The 23,753-nt window shown below is 38.9% G+C and overlaps 1 protein-coding gene and 1 long non-coding RNA gene across 2 annotated transcripts in view; one reads left to right on the top strand and one right to left on the bottom strand.

The window, feature by feature from the left end:
- Window positions 1-6,912, bottom strand: part of LOC309390698 — a 279,896-nt gene extending 272,984 nt beyond the window's left edge. Inside the window, exon 1 of the long non-coding RNA XR_014175166.1 lies at window positions 6,844-6,912. This is a non-coding gene — a long non-coding RNA (uncharacterized lncRNA). The remainder of the gene's footprint in view (window positions 1-6,843) is intronic.
- Window positions 3,484-23,753, top strand: part of ST18 (ST18 C2H2C-type zinc finger transcription factor) — a 243,741-nt gene continuing 223,471 nt past the window's right edge. Inside the window, exons 1-2 of the mRNA XM_081950317.1 lie at window positions 3,484-3,530; window positions 3,798-3,928. Coding sequence (XP_081806443.1) covers window positions 3,878-3,928 — 51 coding nt within the window. The 5' untranslated portion in view covers window positions 3,484-3,530; window positions 3,798-3,877. The remainder of the gene's footprint in view (window positions 3,531-3,797; window positions 3,929-23,753) is intronic.

Below are 23,753 nucleotides of genomic sequence, written 5' to 3'. Positions count from 1 at the left end.
CCACCAGCTCAAGGATTCCTTGCTCCACTAACTTATCTATCTCCTTATCTATTTTTGGGCGGAGTGCAAAAGGCACTCGTCTCGGTTTAAGTCGGATTGGCGCCACTTTGGGGTCTAAATTGAATGAGATTGGTTTACCCACATACTTACCAAGACCGGGGCTGAACACATCCTCGAACTCCTTAAATATCTGCTCAGCGCTGCTGTTCTCCACGGCGTTGATTCCGGTGACTTCTAACCCCAAGGCTTCAAACCAATCTAGTCCTAGAAGGTTCTGTAACGGTGCGCTGGCGATGGTCACGGGCAGCTGGGTTACGATGTCCTTGAAACGGATCTGGAACGTGCCTTGGCCCACGATGGGGACTCGGTTTCCCTGGTAGTCTCGAAGCAGGATGTCTGGAACGCGTAGTTGGCTCTTTTTGAGGCTAGGGATAGCCTGTTTCATGGATGCCCATGAAATGATCGTCAGGGACGATCCTGTGTCAACTTCCAGCTCGCAAGGTGAGCCCTCCAAGAGGACTGTGACTTTCAGCTTTTTAGGCCGCTTGGTGCGGACCTGACTTATTGTGGTGAGATACGTTCGCAATTCCTCTCTCTGGGTCAACTCTATCTCAGCATCTGTATCCTGAAAATACTCTTGTTGAGCGTCTTGATAGAACGCTCTCTCAGCTCTTTGTGTGTAATCTCTCTGGGAATACGCTCGCTCAACTCTTTGGGGATTTTCTCTCTGGGTAAACACTTGTGGATTTCTCTCTGGGCGCCCTTTTTGATTTCGCCAAGCCCCTGGGTTGGGCTTCTGTTGGCGGTACATAGGTGGCTGCCGTGAGGCAGGGACTTCGCTCCGGCACACTCGTGCGATGTGCCCAAGTTTGTTGCAGTGCGAATAAACAACGTTCCTGAACCTACAGGTAGACCGGGGGTGATTCCCTCCGCAGCTTGCGCAGGGCGGCAAACGGAATCCGGGTCTCCCCCCAGGCCTCATGTGACTGCTCCGCATCAGGTGACTGTCCTCGAACTCGGGATCCTCGTAGTCGGGGTTTGTGTCTTCGTAGTGAACTCTGGTTTGCCTGGGTGGGTGCTGGCTGGCTTACGCTGAAACCGCGTTGTATGGTTACCGATGATTTCTCCGCTGACTCGGATGCCCTTGCTTCGTTTAGCGCTATCTGTAGGGTTAAATTTGGGTTTGCCAACAGCTTCTTTTGTAGTGAAATGTCTCTTAACCCACAGACAAATTGTGCCAGGATATGCTCGTCCAGATCCCTGAACTTGCAGTGAGTTGCTGCTTTACGCAAGGCTGCAACATATTGGTTGATTGATTCTCCCGCCTTCTGGTTCCGCGTGTTGAATTCCTGGAGGCAAACGTGGCGGGAAGGTTTTGGCGCGTAGTGAGTCTGTAGAGCCTGTTGCAACGCCGTCCATGATACTGCTTGTATTGGAGTAGGCGCGGTGAGGTCTCTGGCCGTGTTGAAGACTTCTTTTCCACAGTAGCCGAGGAAGATGTTTTTCTTCCAGGCGTCGATTATCCCCGTGTATTCGTTCGCTTCGAGAAAACACTCGAAACGAATCATGAAAGCTTCCCATTTGTCGTTCGCTGGGTCGAATGGAGCGGGGGGAGTGTGCATCGCCATCTTCTCTTGTTTGAATTTGCCGCGCTGCGGTGTCGTGAGATGGCTGCCGGAATTTCTGCCGAATTCCTAGGCTGGATCAAATCCGGAGATTCTGAAGTAGCGTTCTTCGTCCTATCTGTCTCTCGATCCCACCTTCGTCGCCAATGTTGGATCTGGGCAACGAGAGAACAGACTGCGGACACGAAGTGACTTAACAGCTCTTTATTAGTAGTAGTAGTGATCCAGCTTGCTCTGTGGCCGGAGGGTTCCCCTTTTATAGGACTCGGGTACGCCTCTCGACCAATCAGAGCGATACCTGTTTCCCGCTGTAGCAGCGGACCAGAGCTGAGACTTCCTACGATATATGTTAATATCTAACACACAACATACCTTTTCTTTTGGACTTATGTAGTATAATTGGTAAGAGGCAGTCCCTTAGATACATTAGCCCTGGCCAACACATTCTATCCCAGCTGAAGCTTCCAGATATACTTCAATGGCAGCCCCATAAAACATATTACAGTGAAAAGGTGATCACAGTGTAACCCAAATATCACCTAGTCTCAGAAACGGTAAGCCCAAAGCCAGAGCCACTCATTCTTGCCAAGGTTCAATTGAAATCTATTGTTTCCCATTCAGAACCACCTTCCTCTGCCTCTACTCACTGGGATAAGACATCAATAGCATTACTTAATTTGCCAGGGGAAGAGATGTATAATTGGATATCATCAGCATACCGATGATATGTCACTCCACAACAACAGATTAGTTTACCCAGAAGGTTCATGTAAGAGTGGAGGAAGCACTAAACTGAGCAGTTCTCTACACATGGAGGCTAAGGGCCATATCTCTCCTCTCTAATCATCACCAACTCACATCAAATCTGAAGAAAGCAGAAGAACTGACACCAATATTTCCTACTACTTACAACAGATGATGGCCAAACAGCATTAAAAAGGACCAAATGTGGAACCAAATCAATATTTGGACACAATGACCCATATGATGGTAACTAAAGAAAAGGCACAAATAGTTATTAACTGTTATCACTGGATTATTAGAAGAAAAATAAAATCATTCTTCATTTTTGAAGGACTTGATTATTAAATAACAATTCTCCCGAAAAAGCAAGAACAATGCTTGGAGGCACACTTAAATTTTGTTCATTTTCTCCAGGTAACTTACACTTCCCCACCTCCAATTTATATTCTTGTGTCTGCTTTTAACTGTTGGTACCTAATATACAGTTTAGGTAGAACATTATATGGGATGTCCATCTATTGACATGGCATATGTGAAACCATTCCCTTTCATGTAGTCATATCATTTTCTTACATGAGGAAATGTTTTTGACCCTGACTCCTTGGCCCAGTATTTAAAGAGGGAGATGCCGGATTGCTGAAGCAACTCAATCCTGTTTGAGTTTTGATCATTTGAAAAGAAGCAAACATGCTTCAAGATATGAAGCTTGAACGTAACAATCAGGCAGCCTCAACCTGTAACTTTATTAGATCTAAATATTACAATTGTATAGTGCTACTTTCCTTAAGAGAAGCCATGTGTGTGAGTGTGTAGGCAAACACACATACACACAGACTCACAAACACATTTGTTTACAGAAATGCCTTGTGGTGGCTGAATGGCGTTGGTGTCACTTCGTTCCATGCTCCAACAATCAGCAAGCCTCATGGGGGATGTGACTACAGCTTGGGACATGGGACCATTTGTTCACTCACTTTCTGTGAAAAGAGTTCTGAACTCTGTTTTGAATAGACAGCATTTTCTTTGTGTCATTAGTAAATAACACTGGACAAAGTTAGTCAGCAAGTTATAGAGCTTTTGCATTCTGATTCTTTGGGGCCTTTTTTGCACCAAGCTTTGCAGGATGTTTTGGTGGAATGTGATCTTGCTACAAAACGAAAGGTAAGGACGGAAATATTGTTGATGGTATGAAGAAGGTATTATGGACTATTTCAAGTAGAGATAATGACAAAAGGCATTGTGAGGACAGCAGGAAGAACTGACTTTCATATAAAGACTGCTCATGGTGCCCTCGGATTTTTTTTATTATTATTTGTGACTGAAAAGAGTTATTGTGATGGGATTGATATTCTGTAGGGTTCTTTTGCTTATTCTCTTTTGGTCTTTGCAAAATGTGACAATGTGAAAATACGTATGTTTTTATTTTAGAAAATAGTAATAAGATGAGATCCTGTGTCAGTGTCAGAACTCAGTACAGCAGTAAGGAAAAGTTGTGAACAAACCAATAAATGAATGAAGCAGAGCTGTTCTGGAGTACTGTGCAAAATCAGCTGATAAGGGTAAGGTTGTTTATTATTTTAAAAAGTTGTTGCCTTAAATTATACAGAGACTGTTGTTATACTTAACTATAATGAATATATAACTCTTCCCTTTCAAAATGTGTTTCCCAAAACCATAAACAAAATATTGATTATCCATCCATCCATTCATCTTTCTATCCATCCATCCATCTATCCATCCATTCATCCATCCTTCCATCCTCTCATAACTGTACCACTCATCATTTTAAAAACTTTTTGCTTTACTTAAAATTGTTCATTATGTTTATGTTTATAAAATTAGAGTTATTGTTCTGTTTATTTATTATGTTGTATTAACCAAATCTGCTTCCATGGAGATATTGCTATTTCAGAATGTAAGATGAAATGCATTATACATACAGAAATAAAAAAAAAAAGTTTAAAGAAATAATAATTCCAGTACTTTAACTACTGTATCTGTCTCCAGAAAAAGGCTAGTGTATAATAGAAGAATTACTTTATAAATCAATGGCTTATGTATAGGTATAAACTAATAGTACAAACCTATGTTTTCAAGACAGGGCAAAGTGTGGAAATACTGTATGTGTATTTCTTGAAATCATTCTTTTTTTTTCCAGACACACCACTTTGTTCATTACTGCTTAAACATTATTGTTAACAATGTGTATTTAGCTTAGAAATAGACATTAACATTGTTTTCATATTAGCAAAATGTAATATATTGTGAATTTTGTGACAAAATATATGACAGATATTAAAGAGTATCTTTCCAAAGCTGGAATTTTGCAAATAATCCTATTGTGAACAAGAATTCAAGTTATAGCCTAGAACAGGCTTGCATGGGTATTAACAGAAAATTGTGAGTCTATCATTGTTATTTTAATCAATTAAAATATCTTTTCTGTATTATGAATATATTACATTTTTCTGTGATTTATTTTGCTGTAAACCTGTTACTTCTTGCATCAAAATGTTATTTTTTTTTAACATTAATTAAATTTATTAGGAATATCTTTGTATGAAACAAAGTATGTTTTATATTAAGACAGAAGAAGTCTACAGGTAGTCCTCATTTAGGGACCATTCATAGTTACGGCAAAGTAATTTTGATTTACAAAAAAGAAATTTTGCAACCAATCCTCAATTTTATGACCTTCGCAGGACTGTAAAGCAAAGGAAACCTGATGTAAGATTGAAAGTCTAACTGCAGATTAATTTAGCAACTGCTTCTCTGAATGATCGAACCCAATTATGGTTGCTAAATTAGAACTACCCATCCTCCTATTCCAGGGGTGTCCAAACTTGGGAACTTTAAGACTTGTGGACTTCAACTCCCAGAATTCCCCAGCCAGCCATGCTGGCTGGGGAATTCTGGGAGTTGAAGTCCACAAGTCTTAAAGTTCCCAAGTTTGGACACCCCTGTCCTATTCATATATGCAGTCAAATTATTCATCTGGTTTTCAATGGAGATGATTACAAAGTAGGCACAGTTTTGCAATCTAATGTTTCACCAGATCCATATTTCTTTATTTTTCTTTTGTTTTCCTCATTTTCAGTGTATTTTTTCAGTGCATTTAATTTTTTAAATGGTAGTACAGCATTAAATAATGATTAAAAAAATAATCTAGTCATTTGGAACAAATAATCCATGGGGTCAGTGCAGGTGCTAAAACTGAATGTCAGCTGCCTACACCAGGCACAAGTAGCCTAAGCTAAAAGTTTCAGAACTGATGCAGATTTTGAAAAACCCTGCGGTCTTCAAGATAGGCAACATCAGTGGTGGAATTCAAATAATTTAACAACCGGCTCTCTGCCCTAATGACCAGCTGGATAGGCACGGCTCAGTGGTCATGTGACTGGGTGGGCGTGCCCAACTCAACGTCACTCGGATCTATGGGGGCTTCGCCTTAGCTGTTACAATGTAATAAGTGTTAACTGGTGAGGCAGTTTCTGTAAGCAGAGCAATAAAGATTAGGCTGGAAACAACACCAGAATGTTTCCTTCCTGCCTTCTTTACAGGATTAGTCCTGTAAAGTGGGAAAACAAAAAACAAAATGAGATTTCTTCCAACAACCGGTTCTCCAAACTGCTTAGAAAGTTAACAACCAGTTCTCCCGAATAAGTGCGAACTGGCTGAATCCCACCACTGGGTGACATACTTATAAGGAAAGCCACATGTAAACTATACACCACTTCTAGAAATTATCCATTTGGGACTGTGTCACATATTTTAGAAAAAAATAATTGATTGCTGGTTTTGGTCAAATTGAATGTTTAAGGTAAAAATCAATAATTCTGGATTGTTGAACAAAATAAGAGAAATAAAAATGGGAGAAAGATAAGGCTCAGAATGATGCAAAGCTTACAGTATGGTAAACTGCCAATATTTTTTCAGTAGAAAAAGGATGCTATTTTATTAAGATTCCTGCTCTTAATATATTTCGTAAAAAAAATTTTTTGAGACTTGTCTCTTTGGTCACACTGAATTTTCACTGTTTTTCTGACCGACAAATAGCAGACGGACATATGAACAGAATAGATAGAAATTTGAAAGTGACATCTTTGCAGATTGTTTGGAATAATAAAAAATGATGATTAAAATTTTTAAAAAAGTAAAATATATCATTGTATTTTTTATTTTGAAGATTGAGAAAATAATACTTGACTATGCAGTGTCAGGGCAAGTCATAGTTTTTACAGCACATCATAATGCCTAGAGAAGTTGCTCGGAGTTTAAAACATAAACTCAGAGCAACATGAAATCATACATACAATTATCTGCTACAATGTCCTACCTGTCAATGAATACTTCAGCTTCAACCACAACAACATACGAGCTCACAATAGATACAAACTTATGGTAAACTGCTCCAAACTTGATTGCAGAAAATACGACTTCAGCAACAGAGTTGTCAATGCCCGGAATGTACTACCTGATACTGTGGTTTCTTCCCCAACCCCCCAAAACTTTAACCTGAGACTGTCTACTGTCGACCTCACCCTATTCCTAAGAGGTCTTCAAGGGGCGTGCATAAACGCACCAGCATGCCTACCGTCCCTGTCCTAATATTCCCTAGTATTCGTATTCATTTCAGATATTCATAATCATGCCTATACTTACATCTATTATCTAATTCATGCTTGACATACATACATACATAAATAAACAAACAAACAAACAAACAAACAAACAAATAAATAAATAAATAAAAATAAAGCCATCAGATCTTGCTTGCAAAATGGCCACCAGATGGCAGCAATCAAAGGGAGAAAACAGCCTTTTCCTGCCACCTGGTAATTATCAGAGTTTCACAGGCTAGATCTGGTAGCCTTGTTAAAGAATACAATGATGCATCATGGGAAGAAAAAAGTTTGAAAACATTGCCCAGGATAGGAAGAAACAGGATACATGGCAGAAGATTGCTGGTTAACAGGAAGGAAGAAACGGAAAGTTATTAGTACATTATTCCAGAAGGTTCTGCTTATTGCACCATTAACAAGGGGACAAAGAAAGACAGAGATTTGCATGTAACTTTGTATATGTTCATTTAAATAGAGAGGCACACTAAATACAATTTAAATAGAAAGAGAGTAAATTTCACATAATATAGAAGGCTGTAAACAGATAAAACATACTTTTACTGCTTTGTCTGCTATTTAAATGCTTATTCCTGATGGGCAACTTCAATCATGCTATCCTTCAGATCATCTCTCTTTAAATTAGACAACTTCTGATAACCTTTCAAATAGATAACAATCTTGAATGAACACCCCTCCCCCCAAATTCTGTTCTCTGTATAGCAGATAATGTAGCCACCATAAGTCTGGCCTGATATAGATACATAGATTTAGTTTATTCATGAGGCTTACGGTGAGTTACATTATTTTATCCCTGAACACAGAATTGTACTCTTTTTATTTTGCAAATGAACCATGTCATAAGTATAAAGTCCTCTCTCCCAACCTAATTCTTTGACGTCCTTATTCTCAATAAGATAGAAACATCAGGCAGTAAGATATTTCTAATTTTGGAATCATGCTTCACAACACTTCACAACTCTTTTTCTTTTGATCTTGAGATGTTGTGTATCATAAATCTTCTTGTGTTCTTACATCATTCTTTCTAAATTCAAAGCCACAATGGCACATAATTTTTATACTGTGCTCTTCACTACTTATACTTCCATCCAACCGCCTCCTTAAAAGAAAGCTCTAATTCTGAAGTTTAACTTATCTTTTTGCTACTGTTTTGATTCTGAGATCAAGTCACACATTCAGGAATTAAGGATCATTTTAATCAAGGTTTCCCTGATATGAGGGCTTGTGGGTGGGTGTCTGTATATATGGCTGGTATACTACTTTTTAATATGGTATACTGCATATACCTGCATTACTTCAGCTATGTTTTTGCCTTATTGTGCTTTGCAGATGACACTGGCCTGCATTTTTTTTAAAAAACCATCCTTTATCATGTATACATTATTTTGTAATTGGGAAGTGATTATTAATTTAATGTTTGATACAGTGGAATAGGAGGCAAATCCCTTTTCAGAGATCCAGAATGTATAGCAGTACAAACATTATGATCATGTGTTATTTAATTAAATTAAGCAAGTATGAACTTCATATCATCCATGATATCAAGGTTGCAAAACCAAGCATGGAAGCACAGTTTATAAAGAAGTTACCTTGAATGAAATGAACAACTGATATATAATGTATGGTAAACAATTGTGGAAATACATCTATGACCCACAAACACTGAAAAGGGATTTTTAAATATATATAAAATGGCTTTGAAGGCAGCTTGTGAAATAGGCTGTAAAATAATATTTTGTATACATTTTCCGAATTTGTAGATATATTGGATATATTGCTATGTGAGGTGGAGAAATACTCTCCCTGCCTGCTTGCACAATTATAATGCTTAAAAGCAATGGTACAATTTTCCTCTTTTTAAAGGTACTGAAATAGTGGAACTTCAGTGGCTTCCTTTTAACATTTCTGCCTTTTGTTCTTGTCCTAGAGTATAATAGGCCCATTATTTTGATTGCTTCAATGAATTTTATTTACAAGTCAAATTACACAAACATCTGCTGTGCTCTGTAACATATGGAGTATCAAAAGCCTTAAAATTCACTATATAAAAGTTATGTGGGTGGATAGATTTTAGCCAAACACTATAATGGCTGGTCGTTCTCATGCTTCTGTTATGGCAGGAACAGGGAATGAGTTGGCTCATAAACTCATTGGTTGGATTCAAATGGTATCATCTATCGGAAGGCAAACTGGTGACACTAAATTGGGGACCTCATTTCCCATCCATCTTTGTTACCTGGCCAGTATCAAAGAATGATGGGAATTTCAGTTCCAACAGAAGTTTAGAACTTTTGTAAAGCAGAGGCATAGGGCTGTTTCTGCATGGCCAAGGTCCCTTAGCATAAATATGGGACACTACCAATTCTTAAGGATAAAATGCATGTCATCATCTACTGGCTCCCAGCCTGTGGAGAAGGCAACATCTACGAGCTTTTCTTGTTATGGCTCAAAGATACAACTTCGTTGCTCAGATAATGCTGTCAGTCTCACCTGCTCTGTTTCCTTTCATTGTAGGCCAACCCCTTCACTTGAATTAGCTACAGAGTGTAAAAAATACCCCTCCCCTCCAGTCATTGATCACTGCCTTACATGGCCATTTCATCCTAGGATTATGGATTAGTGAAATGCTACTCCTTAAACAACAACAACAATAAATGCTCACAGGTGAAAGGTTAGACTTTTGATTTAATTCAACAGCTGTGAAGAATTCAGTGGCCCCAATGGATCAACATAAACGTATTTACTCAGTTTATAGAGGTTGCAAGTAAACATGTTGTTGCCATCCATAATTACCTTTCTAGAAGACACACTTGTTCACATTGATGATGATGATATTTATTCTGTTTAAAAGCTGCCCAACTCAATCATGATTGTGTATTATGAATGGATGGTCCATTCCCTCTGGTTTTAATGCAGCTTTATGTCCAGTTGTCAGGTTAGTTAGTTTTAAAGACAAGACTTCTTTAATTTTTAAATTTACCTCTCACTAAAGCTTTTATTGCTTAAACCGATTAGTCCTTCTGTTTTTTAAAGAAGGAAAAAATGGACAATGTAGAAAAGCAAGAAGAGTTTTTAAAATACAAGTATCTTTTTATCTGACCAATGGCTTTTAACTTGTTCAAAAACTTGCTTAAACTAGCAGAGTTAGAAGACATCAACACAACTTGTTTTGAATCCAACTCAAGGTTCAAACATGAAATAGTTTTAATTCTAAATGTTTTGTATAGTACTAATAAATAACTATTGTATTACCTGTTTGTGGAAAGAGTTGTCAACAACCACATTTTTTTAAAAAAGTCTATGTATATTTTACATATTTTTTAGATAAATATATATCTCCTTTGATCTCCCCGCCACCCGAAAAATTAATTTGTTTGCAAATGCTTCCAAACAATAGTGGGAGGGGGGGAGGGAGAGAGAAATGGCATAAGAGCAACATATTTTGCAGCTTCATCATGGTAAATAAGCCTCCAAACAGATATTCCAGTTAAACTTTGCTTATTCAGATTATTGTGGTCCAAACTATAGTAGCTTCTCAACTCTAGATACCTCTGCTGAAAATTATCTTTTAGTTAAGATATGAGGCTGCGACAGCTTTGATTATTTTGGAAAAGATGAGGTATGTTGATAACTAACTTAGGAAATAATGTAGCTGTCAGGCTTCTAACATCTCCTAATTTTTTTCAGTAACATTGCCTCTTATTCTTGTAGAATGACTGGCAATACCGGAGTTGGAAGTATAGCCACATTTCTAATTCTTCCTTACTTTCCATGTCCAGAAGATGGTGCTGCAGGGCAGATAGTTGGCATTAAAAGCATTAAGCCTAAGAGGTGCCATAGAATTCTGTTTTGTCCCCAGACTATTAAACATCCATATGAAACCACCAGGAGAGGTCAGATGAAACTTTGGAGTGAGGTGCTGTCAAGATAGCTATTATGATAATGGCTGTTGCTCTTTGTTACTGGCCAAATAAGTGGCTGATAAGCTGAACTTTGCCTGTTTTCAGTAATGACTCAGATAAACCAAATGAAATTACATCAAGAGAAGATGGTGAGGTCATTTGTAATTGTTATGTCAATGCTGTTTTTAATTCTTTAAAAATTAATTTATACTTTTTTTCAGTGTTATCTTTCTTGAATATCATTTTTATTTGGTAGAAAATGGAAAACAATGAAACCGACTCATACTAAAAAGTGGATGATGGTTGTTTTGCTGGAAAAATAATCATATATTACTCTGAATGAAGAAGGGAGAAATGTGACAGCTATCATGGATAAATAATTGGAAGCAAATATTAATTACTCAGGGAACTTTATGTTTGGGGGATTAATGTTTTTTTGGTACCATTCCCCCCCCCCCCCAATTTCTCTAAATTGTATGAAGCTGTCCTAATTGGGTGTATATTTTCTTCTTTTTTGTTATTCTATCTGCACCTGTGGCCTTTGGAGCTAATGTTTATGACAGATGGACTGGACTATATTTGAAGAATTTATTGCATAATCCTTCTGTAGATATCTTTGCCACAATAGACATTGGACTTAGCCCATGAGTATATTCAGCACTGCAGACTTCCGTTCTGTTTTTGGGTCTGTGCGTTACTTGAGTCCAACTGACTTGATTTTGTAGATGATGCACTCAGATAATCTCATATTTCATTTATCCATTTTTAATTTAACCTACAGCTGCTGGGCAGACAAGAGAAAAACATAGAAGCAGGCCAAAACGTTGTATGGAATCTTGGGTTCTTCTAGCATAGAATCAAGAGTGGTGATAAAGTATATCTATATCATAGAATCCCTGGCTATACTACCCCCATACATCATTATAATGCTTGCTAATAATGTATTTATACTAGCGTGAAGAGTTTGGTGATCAGTGTGTATCATCTATCTCAGGTCTTTATAGTGCAGTGGCTAGAAGGCACAACTGATAACTGTGACCAAAATCTATCAAAGGCATTGATGCGAATCCTTTGATAGAATAAACCTAGAAGCTATCTTCAATCCTGGTGTAATAGGAGGAGATGATTAGGAACAAGGGACATACATTTAGGACTCTTCCTAATAGTTGCATTGTTTCCCTCCCGTATCAGCATCTAAAAGGCTGTCCCCATAGACTTCTTTTGCCACTTCAGCAATGAAGTTGGGCAGTGTTATTGTCTCACACTATGGAGTGCAGGGTAGATTGAAGGCAATGAATGATAGATTTCCTTTCCTCTTCTACTCATTATGATTTACTAGCAAGAAACCAATTGCTCTCCCAAGCATGTGAAAGGACAGAGTTGGGAGTTGGAGTTATCATTTGTATTATTTATTTTGCTTTATATTTTATTACTCCCTGTATGCTTAGGGTGAGAAGGCTATATGTCTGTGATGTGGACCCTCCCCCCAAGGTTTTGGGGTCTGGGAGAAGATGGTCTGAGACGGGGATCCTGTTCCTTAACCTCACTGTCCCAATGCTGGAATTTACTTCAGAATAATTAGGGCTAACTCAAACAGCACCTTTATTTATTTTTTTCTTATTTGTTTATTTTTTTTTTCTCCTTCTCTTTTTCAAATTGGGTCATCTACCAACAAAAATCATGCATTCTCATCTTTTCTGTCTTTGACAGAAGAGAAATGCCATATTATCATTTGTCCATGGAGGAGGAGAGTTGTCATATAGGTCTTCCAGAGCCTTTTGAAAGGGTGGGAAGCAGTGGTGGGATTTAAAAAAATGTTTATTATCCCCACTCCAGGGGAAGGATACTGTAAAAATCTCCATTCCCTCCCCACTCCGGGGGAAAGATACTGCAAAATCCCCATTTCCTCCCGATCAGCTGGGACTCGGGAGGCAGAGAATAGATGGAGGCGGAACCATACAGAAGTGGTATTTACTGGTTCTCTAAACTTCTCAAAATTTCCACTACCCGTTCTCCAGAACTGGTCAGAACCTGCTGAATATTACCTCTGGTGGGGAGTAAATACTTGGCTGATTATCAAAGGGACTATCCGCCTCAGAGAACTCCATGCATTTTTTTTCATGAGGGCAATATTCCCATGCTTGAACCCTTGAGATGAGAAAGAACCCGCACAAGCAAAATGTTTTGGCTTTCTCACAGCTACCGCCAAAATAATACTTCAAAAGGAGAGCTTTGGAGAAGCTAGAAAGTCTCTTTAGTGTTTCACCTACTATTTTTAAATGTATTAGTTATCCAAGCAACTTAAAAATAAATTTCCACTTACCTGATAATTCAGCTGCATGTTCCACAAGCCTATTAAAGCAATATTGGAGAGACAGTGAAAATAAATAGTTAAAAGTACTGAAAAGCATATTAGACCCCAGTTACATGTTTCACAGCACATGAAATATACCGTGACTTGAGATAAAGATCATTTACAAATGTTTAATAAATGGCTCTGTAATATATAATATATTGGATAGCAAATATTAAACAATTCATAATAAATATCAACAGTTGGTAAAAATTAACAACTCATTTTTCAATGGGTTTAAATAAGAATAAATGTGAATCTTTATCATTTTTCCTCCCTTTAATTCTTGATGTTTTCCAGTAGTAGCTAACATGTATATATGCACATCTTTTGAATAGCACCTATAGTTTGACTTCCGTTTCTTAAGTTCTGCTCCGAAAATAGACTCTATTTATTCCTTCCTGCAATACTGCTGAGCATCAGGGGCTGTATCGCTCCTGAAGTTAATGTATTGCATATAGTCACCTAATGTGAAATACACCAAGAGTTCAATTCCAAATAGAGGGTTTTAATCCCATAGAAAAATCTGTGGCTACAGTACATACAGATAGTCCTCGATTTACAACAGTTTGTTTAGTGACTGTTCATGGTTACAACGGCACTGAAAAAAAGTGACATATGACCATTTTTCACAATTATGGCCATTACATGGTCAGTTCATCAAAATTCAAATTTTGGGCAACTGATTCATATTTATGAAGGTTACAGTATCCTGGAGTCCTGTGATCACCTTTTGCAACCTTCTGACAAGCAAACCTTCTGACAATCTTGAGGAACCAAGATTCACTTAACAACTTCAATTGTTAAGAAAGGTCATAAAATGGAGCAAAACTCACAATAATTTTTTTCACGTAGAAACAGAAATTTTGGGCTCAGTTATGATCATAAATCAAGGAATACTGTATTCATGATGACTCTCAAACAGCATGAAACTGGTTGTGGACTGCCTCCTAATGGCAAATATAGATATAAACTTCATGCAGGATATACATTCTGTAAAAAAGGTAATATATATCACTAGTCGTTGCTGACTATAGGGAGTAGTGCTCATCTCCACTTCAAAGCCATTGAGCCAATGCTGTTTAAAGACATTTGTGTGGTCATGTGGCCAACAGGACATCACCAAGCACTTTGATCTTCCCACCAAAGTGGTAGCAATAGCAATAGCACTTAGATTTTATATACCACTTCACAGTACTTTACAACCTTCTCTAAACAGTTTACAGAATCAGCATATTTCCCCCAACAAGCTGGGTCCTCATTTTATGAACCTCGGAAGGATGGAAGGCTGAGTCAACCTTGAGCCAGTGAGAATCAAACTGCTGGCAGCCGACAGTCAGCCGAATTAGCTTGCAATACTGCATTCTAATCACTATGCCACCATGGCTCTTACCTCTTAATCTACATGCATTTGCATGCTTTCAAACTGCTAAATTGGCAGGAGCTCATCATGTGTCACTTGGGTCTTCAGACTGAACTGCTGGCTTTGCGGCCAACATGCCCAATATCTTAACCTCTGAGTCACTACGCTGCCCTTATACTGTATAGGTATAATATGTATAAAGATTGTTATTTGTAGACCACTCATGGTGGTGACAGAATTTGAGTTGCTTCAAGTCCACCCTTCAGGCATGAAAGCTTACTGTAGAACTTTGGGCCAGTCACTCTTTCTCAGCCCAGATTACAGAAAAAATGAAACAGGGAATGCTATGCAATCTTGAGCTCCTGAAGAAAGGTGGAGTATATATGTTAAGAAAAGGATATACAACATGAGCAGTATTCTGTTTCTGTACAGATCCAACTTTCATCATAGAAGATTTGAAATTCCCCAAATATTTGTCATAAGTATTCTTGCTAATGATGCCAAACTGAAAAAAAAGGTATGATGACATCTTAATGCATTCTCTATCTTTTTGACCTTGCATCAGTATAGAAGATAAGAATTCAAATCACAACACACATGTGTGTTTGCTTGCATGGGTGTGTTGCGAGACACTTGCCTGCCTCGTGCCTCTATGGATGCTCCTATTGATAGCAAGTATGTAAGTTCTATAATTACTTATAATATAAATGAGGAGTTTGGAAGAATAAATATTGGTTTTCTTTTATTGGCTGGTTATAAAGTACACGCAACATTTACAGGCTTATACTTATTATTAATGTATTATAAGATTGTAGGGCATTTTACAAGCATGAATCACATTTTACTGGGTATGTTTTCATATTATTTGGGTACATGATGATCTTATGTCACTGACTGGTATAAATTACTCATCCTTGTTTTTAACAAAATGTCATTTTAGTATTTTGTTCGATAAGACAAAGCCACAAAAAGTATGTGGCAAAGGAACATAACGTATTATTTATTTCACTCTTTTATTAAACCACAAACATGTAATATTCTTCTTGCAATTTTGATTTTTACATTCCTTCTTAACTATAATTCAAAAGTTCATGAATGTGGGATAGTCTTTCCACACACAAATACTTAAAAATTGCATTTGGTTAATCTAGAGAAATGTAACAAGAGAAGTCATAAACGTTTTCTGGACCAAGTGTTTTTTGCTCCTATAAACAACATGGAGGAGCAAGTGAAATTGCAGGAATTGAATTAGTGAAATTTTGCATGAAGAGCACATGCTTTATATTTGAATAATTCGTAGGACTTTATTACTTTATACCAGCGATGGCAAACCTTTTTTGGCTCGCGTGCCACAAGTGGGGGGAGCGCAGGGGGGTCATGTGCGGGCGTGCCACACCCTTAAGGCAACGCGTTACCCCCCCGGTGCGCATGCGCGCACAATGCGCAACCCCCCCATTTTTACATGCTTTTTCACCGTCCCCAGGCTCCACAGGCTTTATAGGAGCCTGGGGAGGGCGAAAAGAGCCTCACCCCCCCCAGGAGGCCCTCCAGAAGCTTCACAGACTGTCCGGAGGCTTCCCTGAAGCCTTTGGAATGCTTAAAACCACCCTCAGAGCAAAACGGAAGTGACTTCCAGGTTGCTCGGAGGGTGGTTTTAAGCGCTCCAAAGGCGTCAGGGAAGCCTCCGGACGGTCCCTGAAGCCTTTGGAACGCTTAAAACGACCCTCCGAGCAACCTGGAAGTCACTTCCGGATTGCTCGGAGGGTGGTTTTAAGCATTCCAAAGGCTTCAGGATAGCCTCCGGGCGGTCCCTGAAGCCTCCGGGGGGGGGAGGCTCTTTTCATCCTCCCCAGGCTCCTATAAAGCCTCTGGAGCCTGGGGAAGGCGAAAAATAGCTTTTAAAAAAGTGAACTCAGCTGGCCAGCACGTGCGTGAGCGCTGGCCAGCTGACAGGGCAGCACCTCGCGTGCCCTGACAAATGGCTCTGCGTGCCACTTGTGGCACGCGTGCCATAGGTTCACCATCACTGCTTTATATTTTATTATTATGTCTATTTCTCCAATACTGTTTTAATCCTCTAAAACTAGAAGCAGACTATAGACAGTATAGCATTACAATTAAAGAATCATATAACATTATATTCGAGATACGTTTTTAATTTATATTTCACAAATAAAATCCCCTAAAACAAAACTTCAGGATATTCCTGAGACTGGATAGGATTTCCCTATCTTGTGGTCTAGGACAGTACCTGTATCCAACATTTATATACTGAAGCTTTATCAATCACTTAATAATTTAAACCAAGTATGTATTGATTAGAAAGAAGAGAATTATACAAGCCCAACACACACACACACACACACACACACACACACACACGGACACAAGTTGCTTTTCTTGGAGGAAATCCAAGTTTCTCAGAGGTGAAAGATTTAAGAATAAGTATCTTTGAGAGCTTCAAGAGATATGGTGCTGCAGCAAGATACAGACTATTTTTAAAAATGAATGAAAGGATATATTACATTTCATTCAAATTAATTGCTCTAAGAAATGAATAAAACAAGGAAGAGAGACAAATGAAAAATTCTACTTCATTTTACCCTCTGATTTTTGTATGAAATTTACAAGTGCTATTGTATTACACTGTTTACCATATTGATACAAATGCTTACATTCTACAAGGAGGAAAGGTTCTAGAGTGCTTGGAAAGTAGCACAAAAGCAGCATGCACTTGGGAGAAAACTTGCCTCCTGATGTATAAAAGTCAACTCTAGATATATATATTTATTTGCCTAAGTGGTTCTCATCTTAAAAATAATAGTGTTTGAATGTTTATCCCACTGATTGCAAACGTTCTTGTTTCTTCATAATAAATTGAAGTACTAGTGGACAATCACTTAAATATAAGCCAGCAGTGTGCTGCAGCTGCCAAAAAAGCCAACAGAGTTCTAGGCTGCATTAACAGAGGGACAGAATCAAGATCACTTGAAGTGTTAATTCTACTTTATAATGCCTTGGGAAGACCACATTTGGAATACTGCATCCAGTTTTGGTTGGCACAATGTAAACAAAAAAAATCGAGACTCGAGAAAGAGTGCAGAGAAGAGCAACAAAGATGATTAGGGAACTGAAGGCTAAAATATATAAAGAATGGTTGCTGGAATTGGGTTTGTCCAGTCTTATGAAAAGAAGGACTAGATAACAGTGTTCCAATATTTGAGAAGCTGCCGCAAGGAAGAGGGAATCGAGCTATTCTCCAAAGCACCTGTAGGCAAGACAAGAAGCGATGGATAGAAACTATTCAAGGGAAGAAGCTACCTAAAACTAAGGAGAAATTTCCTGACAGTTAGAACAATTAATCAGTGGAACAACTTGCCTCTAGAAGTTGTGAATGCTCCAATACTGGAAGTTTTGAAGAAGAGATTGAACAACCATTTGTCTGAAATTTTACATGGTTTCCTGAACAGTGAGACAGCAGGTTTCCTAAGGGGGGAGGATTCCTGAGCAGGGAGTTGGACTAGAAGACCTTCAAGGTCCCTTCCAACTCTGTAATTCTGAAGAACAGTTACTGTAAGTACAACTATTTAGGTCCTTTTCTTCTATCATATATACCATATCATTTGGTGGAAAGAAAATGAATTCATCTACTTACCAATCCATGTTATATGTCCTATTTCTTTACTGTTTGAAATGTTGCAGCAGTGGGACCAGCTTGCTTTCACTATGATGCTAAATGCCATCTTCTTGGAAGTATATTGCAGTGGAATTAAAGCTTGGTTATAAGGAAGTGTGTGGGGGATTAGTATTAGTCTGCCAGCATCACTACATGTATAATAATTTTACCCCAGCTTAATTTTCCTTTTAATATCAAATAATATGCATCTGAGCTGGTGCTTTATATGATTTTATTCTGATACGCCTTATGATCATATTTTTTAGCTCATTTTTTCTTCTTTCTCTTTAAATTTTTTTTATCTAACCTCCTTTTTCATTAAAAAAAAAAGGAAGAAAAATTGCAAGTCACGGTGAGTCAAGACAAACCAGCCGCCGTGCTATAAAATAAATAGACTTTGAAATTCTACAAAGTAAATCAGTTCTATCCAAGATTAAGCTGAAATGTTTACTTGAGCTTCATGTCTCAACATCTCAGCACTTAACCAGATGACAGCAGTGGTTTTGCCACAAAACATATCTTTTCTAAACCAGGGCTATCTTTCAATGAAAATGGAACAAAATACTGCCCTCTGCCATCAAAACATCCCTCTAGCCTTATTTATTTATGAGAAGCTTTGTACTGGGTACAAACTGATACATATGTTATCCAGCTTTCTGTAAGACATCACATGGTATTAGTAATCGGGGTTTTAAGAGGATAGCAGCACTGCCAGTTTTAAGTGCCAGCAGTTTCCTTCCGTGAAATAAAATGTAAGGCTGAGAAATACTCTAACCTCCATGGATAGCTCTGCCTTCAAAGATAATTCCAGTCTTTATACAACCTGAAACTGTTTTCATTCTGTTAATGTGCTTGCAATTAAGCATATTCCCAGAGTGTACATGTGTAATTCAAAGAAGTAGAGGAACAGTTTCTTATGGGGAAAAAATACTACTGATACTATTCAAATATATTGTTCAGAAATCCAAATGCTTATTCAGTGTAAAGTTGCACCATCAACTAAGTCTCTAGATCTGGTATTCATATATTGCTGAACTGGAGAAACTTTACTGGTGCCTATGCTATTAATAAATATGTTTTGATATCTGTATTTTAGCGAAAGGAAGTGTACCTGTTCCATGGAAGTATTATAATAACATGGAAGAATTTCCATGGACTATCCAGTTGTTGAATGGCTGTTGGGTTATTGGATGTATTTCTATAACACATCATTTTTTTACATCTTATTATGAATAATGGTTGCCCAAAGAAACTGGGGAATACTGAGAACAAAAGAGATACAATTCATCATAGACAGATGATCAAATTATGACAGACCAAGAAGGTGATAGAGACCAATTCTAAACAAGGAATCTTCATGCTTTCTCTCTGAGTCACTTTTATGATTCAGATGTCTATGGAATCACTCAGTCAACCAGGTGGTCATGGTTGTCCCAAAGATGCTTTTTCAAGAGGCAAGTGGACTTTCTGGTTTTTCTTTGAAGATGTTTCACTTCTCATCCAAGAAGCTTCTTCATCTCTTGCTTCCCCACCATTCAGTCAGAGCTGAAGAAACTTCTTGGATGAGAAGCAAAATGTCTTCAAAGAAAAACCAGAAAGTTCAGTTGCCTCTTGAAAAAGCACCTTTAGGACTTTCACAATTCAAATTATGTTGCAGACAGGGAACAAGATGATCACAATAATATACTCTTAAAACCAGAATAAGATTAGTTATATACCATATGTCTACAATCTATATAATATTGTTATATAATGTTATATAACATTGTGATGCTTTCATTCTGTAGTTGATAAAGGAATGAATTGAGATTGCCAGACATTACCTTTAAATTACATTTAAGATAAGTATAACTACTTGAAGAACAATAGCTAGAGGAAAATTTTACAAATTTTATCAATTCCTTTGATTTCTGGTCAGCATTGGGGTTTAATAAAACTATGTTTGCTGCCTGGTTAGTGAAATTGATGGGAAATACATCAGCTCTTTTCCAGACCTCTGGCAGTTCCCTGATGCTCCAGGATCTCTGAAAGATATAGTTCAGTGGTTCTGAGATCTTGTCTGCCAGTTCCTTCAGAACCCTGGGGTGTAATTTATCTGGTCCTGGTGATTTGAACTCATCTAGGGTAGACAGGTACTCACTTACCCTTTTCTTCCCTATTTTAACTTGTGTTCCTAATCTGATTTTTGTGGTGCTGTTTTTGATAGGTTGGACTGTTTTTCCCTTTGTGTAAAGACAGATGTAAAACATGAGTTAAATAGTTCTGCTTTCTCCCTATTGCTTGTCACCTTCTTGCCAATTTCTCCCAGCGATGGACCAATTGTTTCTTTGACTTTTTTTTTAACATGCTGGAAGAAGAATTTTTTGTTATTTTTTACTTTTGTCGCAAGCCTTTATTCATTGTGAGCCTTAGCTTTCTTCACTTCATCTTTACAGGCTCGGGCTATTTGCTGATATTCCGCCTTAGTTATATGTCCCTCTTTCCACTTTTTATACATATCCTTTTTGTCTTTCAATTTGTCAGAGAGTTCTTTATGCATGCTGGTTTCTTTTAGAGCTGTTATTTTTCTTCTTCATTGGTGTTGTGCTAGACTGGGATTTTATAATCTCACTTTTCAAAATTTCCCAAGCTTCTTGAGTTGTTTTCCCCTTGAGGATTCTCTTCCATGGAATCCTTCCCAAACTTTGTCTAAGTTTATTGAAATTAGCTCTCTTAAAGTCCAAGACTCTAGTCTGACTTTGTTCTACTACTTGTGTTTGCATAATGTTGAATTCCAATATTGCACGATCACTTGCCCCCCAAGATTCCTGGCATCCTGGGAGGTTACACGAGGCTGGCTCCTGGGTCTGGTGAACGCTTCACTGGAGGAGGGGTCCTTGCCGGCCGCCTTGAAAGAGGCGGTGGTGAGGCCCCTGCTCAAGAGGCCTTCCCTGGATCCGGAGGAACTAGCTAATTACCGTCCTGTCTCCAACCTTCCCTTTTTAGCGAAGGTTGTAGAGAGTGTGGTGGCGCAACAGTTCCCACATCACCTGGAGGAAGCAGTCTATCTTGACCCGCGCCAGTCCGGCTTTCGACCCGGTCACAGCACGAAGACGGCCTTGGTCGCGTTGGTAGATGATCTATGGAGGGCCAGAGATAGGGGTTGTTCCTCTATCCTGGTCCTATTAGATCTATCAGCAGCTTTCGATACCATCGACCATGGTATCTTATTGCGCCGGCTGGAAGAGATGGGCGTGGGGGGCACCGTTTTGCGGTGGTTCCGCTCCTATCTCTCCGACTGGACGCAGTGTGTGTTGGCAGGGGAGCAGAGGTCGACCCTGAGGCCACTCACTTGTGGGGTGCCTCAGGGTTCGGTCCTCTCACCCCTCCTGTTCAACACATACATGAAGCCGCTGGGTGAGATCATCCATGGTTTGGGGGTTGGATACCATCTGTACGCTGATGATACACAGCTGTACATTTCCACCCCAAACCACCCCAACGAGGCCGTCGAAATGTTGTCCCGGTGTTTGGAAGCCTTGCGGGTCTGGATGGGGGACAACAGACTTAAACTCAACCCTTCCAAGACTGAGTGGCTGTGGCTACCGGCATCCCGATTTAACCAGTTGACGCCATCACTGGCCATAGGGGGCAAATTATTGCCCCCCGTGGAACGGGCGCGCAATCTGGGCGTCCTCCTTGATGCCCGGCTGTCGATGGATAACCATCTGACAGCCGTGGCAAGGGGGGCGTTCCACCAGGTTCGCCTGGTGCGTCAATTGCGCCCCCTATTGGATCGGGATGCCCTACGCACAGTCACTCATGCGCTGGTGATGTCTTGCCTGGACTACTGCAATGCTCTCTACATGGGGCTCCCCTTGAGATGCACCCGAAGACTGCAGCTAGTTCAGAATGCGGCCGCGCGGGTTATCATGGGAGGATCAAGATACTCCCACATAACACCATTCCTGCGCGAGCTGCACTGGCTGCCTGTGGTTTTTCGGGTGCGTTTCAAGGTGTTGGTTACTATCTTCAAAGCGCTCCATGGCATGGGACCTAGTTACCTGCGGGACCGCATCTCACCTCATACATCCCTACGACCTATCCGCTCTCACAGGGAGGGACTCCTCCAGGTGCCATCCGCCAAGCAGTGCCAGCGGGTGACGCCTAGGAGTAGAGCCTTCTCTGTGATGGGCCCAACGCTCTGGAATGACCTCCCTCCCGATATTAGAATTACCAATGACCTCCGCTCCTTCCGACAGAAGCTCAAGACTCACCTGTTCCGACTAGCTGGCTTAGCTGATTGACAGTTTCATCTTCCACCTCCTGGCAAACATTTTATTGGGGAATTTTTAAGGGAATTTTAATATTTGTATTTTAACTAAGAATTGTACAGTATATTTTTTTACCTCCTCCGTCTACATCCACGTCTATGTCTATGTCTATGTCTAGACCCTGACGGGTTTTTTATTTGGGTATTTTAATTGTATTCAATTATTTAGGGGTTTTTTAAACATTGTGATTTTAATTGTTTTTATTCATTAGCCGACCTCCTCCTTGTACATGTCTTGGTATACGTCTTTGTTATATGTATGTCTTGTCTATATATGTATTTCATATGTTTTATTGTACGCCGCCCCGAGTCCTTCGGGAGAGGGTGCGGCTAAGAAATAAATATTTTTTTTATTATTATTATTATTATTATTATTATTATTATTATTATTATTATTATGTTCATGTCTATGTATTTGTATATGGTTTTAACATGACTGTACACCGCCCCGAGTCCTGCCTAGGAAAGGGTGCGGTCTAGAAATAAAAGTTATTATTATTATTATTATTATTATTATTATTATTATTATTATTATTATTATTATTATTATTATTAAGTTTGCTTGTCAGAAGTTTACAAAAGGTGATCAAGTGACCTTGGGACACTGATAAGGTCCTAAGTATAAACCAATTGCCAACCATCTTAATTTTGATCATGTGGTCATGGGGATGCTAAAAAGGTTGTAACTGTGAAAACTGGTCATAAATCATTGTTTTCAGTGCCTTTGTCACTTTGAATGGTCAGTAAAAGAACTGTTGTAAATTGAGGACTACCTGTATGCATTTTCTCTATTTTTTGTTATTGCTGTTGTCATCTGGGGATTTGACAACCTTTTGTAGTATATACAGTATATGGTAGTCCCAGTATAGATTGTGGAAGAAAGTTGTAAACTGAAGAAAAAGGTTTGCCTCTGCAAAACATGGTTGAAAATGGCAGACATGACAAGACTTGCAGCCTTTGTGTTTCAAATGGAAAGAAATACTGTTGGATAAAATACCACATGGTAACCATTTGTTTGTTTACTAAATGTTTATGCTGCCCATCTCCCCTATAAAGTGACTTCAGCCTTTAAAATTCAAATATACATTGCCTTGTTTTACCTCTCTGCTTGGAAGTAGGAAACATCTACTTCTCATTG

Source organism: Natrix helvetica, assembly GCF_964273705.1.
Source record: "Natrix helvetica genome assembly, chromosome: 4".
In the NCBI taxonomy this organism is placed as follows: Eukaryota; Metazoa; Chordata; class Lepidosauria; order Squamata; family Natricidae; genus Natrix; species Natrix helvetica.
The sequence above is the reverse complement of the archived record's forward strand: the minus strand, read 5'-3'. Positions and strand labels throughout refer to the sequence as shown.